Source organism: Asparagus officinalis, chromosome 7, assembly GCF_001876935.1.
Source record: "Asparagus officinalis chromosome 7, Aspof.V1, whole genome shotgun sequence".
Classification (NCBI taxonomy): domain Eukaryota; kingdom Viridiplantae; phylum Streptophyta; class Magnoliopsida; order Asparagales; family Asparagaceae; genus Asparagus; species Asparagus officinalis.
In genome coordinates, this window is record NC_033800.1 from 89372242 (window position 1) to 89382321 (window position 10080).

The 10080-nt window shown below is 35.4% G+C and overlaps 1 protein-coding gene and 1 pseudogene across 5 annotated transcripts in view; both read right to left on the reverse strand.

Moving 5' to 3' along the window:
• The window catches only part of LOC109848030 (RNA-binding protein 39), a 17264-nt gene extending 11005 nt beyond the window's left edge, over nt 1-6259 (reverse strand). For 2 of the 5 annotated variants that reach the window (XM_020417289.1, XM_020417293.1), the window contains exons 1-3: nt 3083-3114; nt 2233-2314; nt 2066-2122 (exon numbers count right to left, since the gene is read on the reverse strand). In XM_020417289.1, coding sequence (XP_020272878.1) covers nt 2066-2122; nt 2233-2314; nt 3083-3099 — 156 coding nt within the window. In that variant the 5' untranslated portion in view covers nt 3100-3114. Of the gene's footprint in view, nt 1-2065; nt 2123-2232; nt 3054-3082; nt 3115-6240 lie in introns of those variants that run through there. The other 3 variants (XM_020417294.1, XM_020417290.1, XM_020417291.1) reach the window with 3 other exon arrangements.
• On the reverse strand, nt 3207-6913 carry LOC109847486 (annotated as a pseudogene).

The window sequence follows — 10080 nt, forward strand, 5'->3', positions numbered from 1 at the left end:
AAGAAGAATTTGACTTTCTAAAGGATATGTCACATTGTTATAAATAGCGGTAAATAGCCCTGTAATAGCGGTGCTAATAGCGTTAGCGGTCCCTTCCCGCGACGATATCGCCCGCTACGCTATCGCGCAATAGTGGTGACATATTGCGGAATATGTCTGTTCGCAAAAACAGCCAATAGTGTGTCATAACGGTAAATAGTGAGCAATTACATTCGAAATTTGCTTTTTGACTGCTATTTAAAAGCGGTTTGAGGCTTATTTTTTAAAAATTAAAATTTGCTTTTTGACTGCTATTTAAAAGCGGTTTGAGGCTTATTTTTTAAAAATTAAACTCAACCATTGATCATTGCATTCCACCGTCTCTTGTGATTTTCAGCATACTCCCGCCGCCTCTCATAACCTCTGGCACCTACCTTGATACTTCCTCTCACCTCCTTCATTATGAGCTCATCTTAAGGCAGTCCTGTCACCGCTAAGCTCTTCTTCTCAAAAACGACTTTTTGACTCCTCCAGTCATCTTCGGTATTACGTGATGGTTACATGTCTATTTCATATTTAGGATCTCTTTAAATCATCCAATATGTACTTTTAGATTTCTTTTTCCTATAATTTTTTTTAGTATTTATACATATCTAAATTAGACAGCTATTTGACTTTGCGCTTTTTACCACTATTTTGCCGCAATAGCCCGAAATAGCCTTAGCGATGCCTCACCGCTACGCGACGCTATCCGCTATCGATAACCTTGATGTCAGAGAATCAAACAAAATTCACCCACTTAGATATTATATATGATATCAACATAGCATAAGGACAAATAACTGCCTAAAGTAGCACATTAAACGAAATGAACTGGAGCTTCTAAACTAGGAATTCAACAATTAGACAAATATAGGATGGATCTTTTTTCTGAAGTAGAAAAATATATGCATTCAGAGTGGTAAGGGTTGAGCTCATATCCTACAAATAGAATTCCTCCTCTCCACACACACACACACACACAGAGAGAGCAACTAAAGTCACTAGCCGATAAAGCAGGCCTTGCAAGCACAAGGGCACAAAAGTCACTGGCCGATAAAGCAGGCCTTGCAAGTAACGACTGCCCCTTGTAACTAAAGTCTAGCCGATAAAGTAGGCCTGGAAATCAACAACTGGGAGGAGGAACCATACCATCCCAAAATGATTTTTTTCCCTTTTTTTTCTTGGGACTTGCTAGCACCACAAGTACATATTTTGATTGGTAGTCTTTAAGCTCTACTTATAGCAGTATGTACATCTCATGCAGGAGAAATATGATATATGGCAGACTTAATATTATAAGCTGAATAACCAACAGTTAATGTGGTGTTGAAGTAATGAATGTTCAAGTTCATCCACAAAACCCCTCATCTTTAGCAAAAGGTTCATGAATTTATCTCCTTGTTTTTAGCATGGTAACGCCCATACCTTTCTCTTAATTACCAAAACATGCTGAGAGGAGACCATTTCGCAATCTAATAGACCTCCTCACATGCGATGGAACTACAGGTTTTGTAGTTTTTTTGGAGGTGAACGACATTGCATTCATGTTGTCAGGTTAATAAATGTGAAAGTTCGCTTTTGAACATAAGCTATCTTCAACCATATTATTAATTTATTATTACTGAATGATTTAACAGTATGCATATCTAATCTTAGTTTCTGTAAGCAATTCCTCTTTTGATTAAAAGTGTGTTCTAGATCTTTATCAACTTAAATTTGCTAATCATGAATACCTTTTGCATTTTATTTTTCAGCTTCCCCAACAAAAAAGCAGGGGAATAAAAACACTCTAGATCAAGAAACATGAATTGCTGTCTATAAAGGTAATAACAATCCTATTGTGAGCTTGACCAAGCCCAACCGGGAAGACTAGTTGACATTGAAGCATGGAAGTTCTCCTTTTTTTTGCAAAGGATCCATGCTTGATTTTCTTTAGCTTAACTGTAAAAAAATAAAATGATAACACAAGTAGAATTCACAACAATGTAAAACAGCTCGATTAATTATTTGACAAGTAGAAACTTATGACAGTACTTCGTCTAACCTTTCCAGCCCTTGAGAAAAACTCATATACGTCTCTTTCATCAGCCTTTAAATTGATCTGAGAAAAGCAGAAGGCAAATAATTATTCAACATGTCAGCTGGAACATCCACCCAAGTATACCCAAAATTAGATCAACAATAAATGTATAATCGGAACTAGAAACCAACCTGATAAGCAAATACTGTGCGCTGGTCCCTCTCAGGATCAGCCTCAGGCTCAGCAACCTCCTCTTTCTTGTCTTTATAACGCCTAAATTTAATGGAAGAAGCTCATAATCAATAATTAAAACAAGTAATATAGTTCCTCACTAATAATATATCAAACAGAACTACTTTGATCTACAAGAAGAGATGAGATCATGTCAGACCAATTTAAAGGTAAAAAATCTGGTTAACACCAAGTTTGTCAGATTACATAGATACAAAGAGCAACAGTTAATTAAAAAAATCTACACATCGAAGTAACCTTTTCTCTGACATGCGTATACTTCCATGTAACACAATCTGATGGAAGAAATTGCAAATTGTTAATTTAGCAGAGAGAAACCAGTGCAAACTTTAGCAAAAGTTTCTCTGCAGCACCAACAGGTGAAGAGACCAAAAATATAAAACAGTTATGAAAGAATATGCCGATACTGCTTGAATATATGAAACTGATGATGTGACAACCAGAGGGGAATAGTTAAAAACAAAATTTAAGAGTACCAAAGCATAAGAACACATGACTACATTACCTCATCATTTTGTTTAAAAATATTAATAAAAACAGACTCCACTACACTTTACATGTATGACTTAATATGATGCCTTAATAAAAGATTTATGATAAAAATCACATTTCGCAAGCATGATATTCAGGTTTTATTCACTTCACAACTAACATCCATGCCAACAAATTGATTTATAACTAGACATCAATCTCCACAAATCATTAAGGATAGACCCGTTATAGTAGGTTTCTTTAAAATGGACCAAGAAAATTAAAGAACTGGTATTGGGAATGAGAGAAACATAAGACCTTGGTAGGTATTGCATAATCTGTAAAACAAAAAGGAGAGCAACACACCAACTAAGTGTGTTTGTCTTTTTTTGGGGGTGTGGGGGTGGGGGGAGGGGGAAGTGGGTTGCGAGGAGGCTGTTGCCTAGTCAATTGAACAGACTTTTCCCATAAGCATTGGTGAAATGCATCTTTTTATCTCCTCGCCAGCTTTTCTGCAGCATAATAAATAGAATTTCAGCCATCATGTACATAGATGGAGCGGAACCATACTCATCATATGACATCACTACTCACTGATGTTCTTCACAACCACTGACTCTACCATCGCACAACCAACATAGCTTTAGGTTAGAGTTCAGAAATTCTACTAAGAAGGATTCTGAGACGAGTTCAGTCGCCAGTATGACCATCCTGCAATTGTCCAGAATCTAATTTTCAATATTCAAAATTTTGCAGTTACATGCAGAGAAGTAAGCTAAGAATGGTAAGATGAAGAAGACAAACCAACTATGTTAAAGATACAGATAGCCTGATTAAACATGCATATCTGAATGGAGAAAGAGAGAAGTGACTAGCAAGAGTATCTTCAATGAAGTACAAGGGGAAGAAGGAAAAAGGACTGGACAAAGTGGCATGCAGCCAACCAGCACGGTCAACTAGAGAACACTCAAGTGAAAAATAAGAGCAGCTTTGTGGACATTCCTGGCAACAAAGTTGAAAGGTGCTACTATATACAACGAGGTAATAAACTGGCATCACTGTCATATGTTATATCACATGCCTGTGTGGATTCACTTGTGAAGTGCATCTAAAATAATTAATAGTACATGAACTAGCTTTCTGCTCCTGAGAACTCTGCAAACTCCTGTCTACTTATGAAATAACACACCAGACAGGCACATCTATTTACCTACATTAACCAGATTACAAAATAGATAAGATTAGCAGGTTTCACCTCCTTGTAAAAGTTTTTGTATAGTAATACTTTCTGGAAACAAATTAGGCTGTATGAAAAAAGAAACTTTTTCAATGGAAACAAAGCCCAATTTCCAACTTTAATATTGAGGACTACTAATGAATATGTAGAACAACATCGATTGAGGTAAATGGATAAGAGACTATCCTTTGCGAAGACATTATTATACAATTCATAGGTTATTCCCTTTTTGTGACAAAAAACTTCAGATATCAAAACATCACTATACAAAAAACACAGTCTGCACTGATTTGCAAGAAAAACCTGTTGAACACTCATTCTATCCACGAATCTAAGAGAACCACTATACACATAATCCTATGGCTATCATTCCAGCTAGAAAAGTAGTATATTCAACATATCCAGCTAGAAAAGTAGTATATTCAACATATCCTATCTACAGAGAACCAAATATCTTCTAATCTCTTGGAAAATACGTGCATCTTTTTATCTTCAATATTTCATTGATTTGGATCTACATTTCAGCTCTGTTAAATATCATTTATACTCTCATGTTGCTTGGCAATTGCAATTAATCCTACAGGATAAACTTTTGCATTTAAAAATATGTTAAAAGCTTGGCACTTGCACTTCTAAAGATGATGTCTAACACCTCTTGTTGCCATAAATTATGCATCTTGTTAATCACGCTCCAGTAAACTTGTTTGTGCCATATACGCAAGGAAATAATTATAGCTTTAATCAACGAGAACCATAAATAACATAAAAACATCAAAACTTAACAGAACATCTCCTTGACAATCAAGTAACATTTGGCTTCTTAGAATCAAATATAAAAACATATCAATAAGCAAAGAAAGTCGTAGGGTACTCAAAACCACAACAGAGTACTGATATGCATTTTTGAAACTCTCACGACACGCTCTATAATTTTAAAAAAGGGATTTCTCACCAATACTATCTCGCATTCAATTTATCCAACAAAGGACCCACAAACAGTACTGAACTTTTTTCAAGGAAAGAATAAGTTTGAACATATTCTGGGGCATTTAGGTGTACCTCTGGTTGTTCATTGGATTCGTTATTCACAAGTTTGAACTAAATCAGATCTAAAATACTAAATTATTATGTGTATTCAAAAATTGTCTTTCTTTCAAATTCAGACAGCAAAAACCTTAATGCTACAGAAAACAGTTCACCTTTCCTATTAGAAATTATGGAAGGATAAGACGGCAATAGAATGCAGGCAGTTCCGTACCTAACAAAACATGGCAGGTAGGCATATCAGTTTATTATGGAGGGAATGGCATGAGATACAACAAAATATGTCCCTAGTGCATTTCTATAAATCATTTAAGCCACAAGTTTTCTTGGACATTAGGAACTAGGTTTTTCACCCTTTTTTCATGAAACAAAAGCATACCAAAAACTCAACCCTAGGATTTCATATGACGCAACCCCACCTATTATCTACTAGTAAGCATGTCTATATAGCCACTGAGCATTACAAGTGGAGTTCAGATATACACAACCCTAATAGACATGCTTGTAGCTAAAGTATAAAGTTCAAAAACCAAAACAGATAGCAGAAAACGAATGAAAGTATATTCATGGCGCTGACAAGTTTTTATAACAGACATGTCAACATTTTAGGATCATTTTTGAATCATATCTAAAACGTTCTAGTAAGAGCTGACACTGGTTGCACGAATGCAAACATGACATGTGTTATTCATTTCTAAACTATCTCCCCTTAAAAAAGGCTATTATACATGCCTTTCTAGCTCGCATGTTCCCTGCTGTTATCCAAACATAAGTCCTTTATTGTCGAGGGGATATATCTTGGAAATAATTACATATGGGTTTTTTAATTTCTATGGGACAGTGGTCATAGTGGATGTTCATTTAGAGTAGGTAATTTGTCTAATCATTATATTATCACAACACACAGTCTGGTGTGTCACACAGGTAACATGTAGCTATCGATTTAAAAAACACAATGCCAAGTCCACTGAAGTGAAAAAAAAAAAAACAACAGATCACGTTACTAATGATCAAAAAGTGCATTGCTCAAACATTTATTTGAAAAAGTGAAAAAAGGACTAACAGCTTAAGTAATGCAGAAAACATATTGCCATCACGCATGATTGAAAACTAGAGACACCTATTTTGTGTATAAAACAAACAATTATTAAAAGAATTGCGACTTTAAAACAATCATTCAAGACATAGAATTTACCTTCCGTCATGGGTCCGATGTCCTCTTTCCCTCTCCTCTCTCTTCTATGAGCTTCCTTTTCCCTGCTCCTCTCCTCCTTCTCCCGGTCCCTCGGTCCCGAATCCTCTCCGAACGGCTCCGGCTCCTCCGAGACCTTGATCTCTCCCTTTCCTTTTCAATCTCTCTCTCCCTCTCCCTTCTCTTCTCTCTCTCCCTCTCCCTCTCCCTTTCTCTATCCCTTTCTCTGTCTCTGTCTCTATCCCTGTCCTTCCCATTCCTCTCCTCTCTACCTCTATCTTTATCTCTCCTATGCCGATCCTCCCTCGATCGAGACCGATGCCGAGACGAGCTCCTCTCACGATCGTCTCTAGATTTCTCGGATCGGTGGCGGTCGGATTCGCGCTCAGACTCTTCGTCTTTGTGCCTCGACCTCCGAGTCCGTTCCTTCTCCGGTTTAACGCCGTTCCCGTTCGCAGAGTCTTTCTCCTTCGACGGGAGATCTGGATTCTCCACCGTCTTCTCCAGGTACTCGTACTCGTCGAAATCCATCGGATTGGAGACCACAGAATGCGAAGAGAGTTAGGGTTTGCTTGATGCAAAAGCCCTAGAAATTTGGGGACGGGGATAAAACCCTAGAAAGAGAGGGAAGTGAGTAGGGTCGGCCGTCTGGATAAAACATAAGAAAGTGGTAGTAGGACGGAGAAGGGCTTTCGCATCGCGGTCTGTAGGACGGACTTCGGGTCACCCGTTAACCCAATAGTATATTTCACATTTAGTTCTTGGTGGATCGGATCTGATTGAGCCCCGTATTCTACGAGTCCGTGGACCCGGAGGGAAAGTGCATGGTTAACCAAATCTATATTCTATATCTAAAATCTATATTCTATATCTAAAATCTCTTCCCCTTGAAAACGTCACATGGCATCTCTTCCCCTTGAAAAAACCACGTGGTAAGCCTCTTTTGCCACGTGTCAATCTCTAAAGAATTCATACTTTCGGTTCTCAACATTATTCATTATTTTGAAAATAACAATATTTTGTATCTTCAACAACCTTCCATCTTCTGCTTCAATTTCCTATGACTTGCATTCATTTTGGCTTAATATTTTGTATCTTCAACAACCTTCCATCTTCTGCTTCAATTTCCTATGACTTGCATTCATTTTGGCTTCTCAAGTTTAAATTTCTCATTTAATATCTTCCCTCCTCATCCCAAATTCAAATCTTTGATCTTTTATTACTTTCTGTATCTTTCCCCTCCTTCCACCTTATTATTATTAATATAGACTTTTCCTCTCTTCTCTCCTCCTTTATTTGGGATTCGGATTGGAATTTATTGAAGATGATGAAGAAGGTGGGCAGGGTTTTGATGATGGATTCAGAGGAAGCGATGGCTCAGTTCAAGCATCAGGCCCTTTTGCATGATTATGATGAACTGCTCATTGTAATAAAAAAAATCTTTTCTTTTTTATTCAGATCTGCTCTTTTTCTTTTAAAATCTATGTATGTACATATGATCAGTTGTTATAGGGTTAGGAATTTATTTGCTTGATGGGTTATCTTTGTTTTTTGATTCAGAGATATGGGGTTTGTTGTTATGTGCAATTTTGACTTCTCCAAGGTAGGCATCAATTTGGGTAGTCTCCTTTGGTTCTAAAATTGAAGGATCTTTTCAACCTTTTTAGCGGTGTTCTTATATGTGTGTTTTGCATTTATCCTTCGTGATACGTATCTGAGTTGATTCTTTTTAGGTCCAACTCTTTTTGATCTTTTCTCAATATTTTTGGGTCAGTTTTTTTTCCCGTTGTTGTACCAAGTATATCTATTTTTTATTATATCAACAAAAGGGCTTTGCTTTTATATTCTTACTGTGCAGGAAACTGAAGCAAAGAAGAGGAAGTTGCAGAAAACAATTGCAAATAGACTCAAGCTAACGACTTAAGTCAAGTACTAACATAGATAAAAAAAATTTAGAGCTGTGGATTTTGAATATTTTGCAGTTTAGAGAAGGAAGAGGCAGATTATATCCTGTAGATTGATATTCTAGAAAAATAAAAGGAAAAACTAGAAGGTAATTCAGCACAAAATTGTTGTTTTTATTTTAAATTTATCTATGTTTTTTTTCCTGTCTATGCAAATAGTGATCTTTTTGCTGGTCTAACCGACCTCTTTTATCTTAAAAAATGTTCAACTTTCCTGCATTGTAATTAATCTCTATCCATTAGAGATTCTATCATCAGCAGTTAGAACAATAATGCAACTCCACCTGCCCATTTTAATTAGAGCTTACTTTATCTATCAATAAAATCCGCAAAGGTTCGATCGCAAAGAGTATTGCAGGTTCGTTTCACTTTGTTTTTTAATCACTTTTATTATTTTGTTTGTACTGTACCGATAATGCCAAAAACCTTTCCTTACTAAAATTTTTACGAATCTCTAATTGTTACACAGTCGCCAATACTATTCAAGTTTGTGAAGGTCCAGTTGGAAAGGGTACTACAGGTTTGTTTTTATCTTTCTGGTTGTTTTATCTTCTTTAATTGTGTGATTTTAGTGATTTTTTCAATTTAATTAAGTCTTTAACTAAGGCTAATGCAATTGGATTATTAATTGAATTCAACTTTCGAAGTTTGTAGTTTGTAGGTAAATTGGCTCTATTAATTTTTTTAATTACCAAAGGTTAACCTATATTTAAAGGTAGTGTTGCAGTCTTGGTATATATAACCATTCTTTGCATTCTTATGTTTCATAACATTTACAATCAGCCATGATTAATGTGAACGATTCAAACATGCTTCACATCTAAATTGACCAACCTTTTCATTTACAATCAGCCATGATTAATGTGAACGATTCAAACATGCTTCACATCTAAATTGACCAACCTTTTAAGAATTTTGTTCTCTATAGGTTAATTACAAAATATGCTTAGAAACGAACATTTTATATTACCTTTGAATTGATTGTAACATAAGTAAGCAATCCATATCAATATTAGCCTTAAAAAAGGAAAATTATTTTCATATTCTTAAAAGAGATTTTTTCCCTTAAGATGTGCAATAATTCTCCGGTGTGCAATTATTTAATTATGTTGTAGGTCGCATAATTTGATTCTAAGCTTGGTGCTTTGCTAAGTACTCTTCATGGATTCAATACAGGAAAATAAGTTTCCTTTTCATTTTTTTTGATGATTTTATGTTGTTTGGGAATTTTTTATTGAAATGTGCTTATTTTTTTAAAAAATTAGTACAGGGAGTCCTTTTGTTCAAAGCATGTGGAAGTTCTTGAGAGTGTGTAGGTTGAGATAACATTTAAGGTGACTGCAGAGGTTGCTGAGAGAGGATTGTTTCTCCAAGATGGAGAGGGGAGTAATTTGATCTATTCCTGGAAAAGGATATGTTGTTTCATCCATTAGTTGTAAGTTTGTGTTATATTTTTCTGTATAGATGTCTTTTCTTTCTCATTTGGAGTTAATTCCCTAGAAATTATTTAGTTTTTTGTATTTATTTTAAAGTTAATCTGAACTTGGATACCATAGTTATTTTTACACAATCAAAGTTAAACTTTTGAGAACTTTGGGATCTTTTTGGGCAAAAAGTAAGTTTGGGGTATTGAGGTTCAATTGGTATAAACTTTTTGTGATATTAAAGTGAAATAACTCTTTGTTTTATTTTAGTTCCTTCTATCAAGGCTTGAGAACAGTAATTATATCCTATTAGATTATTTTTAATGATATTAATGCTCTTTTTCTTGCAAGCAAATTAACTATTTTTGTCGATAAAAATCCTTTAAAAATCATATTTTAAGTTATTTTATGAGGCGGAGGTATGTGCCGTTGGTTTTGGTTATTTGTTTATTTAA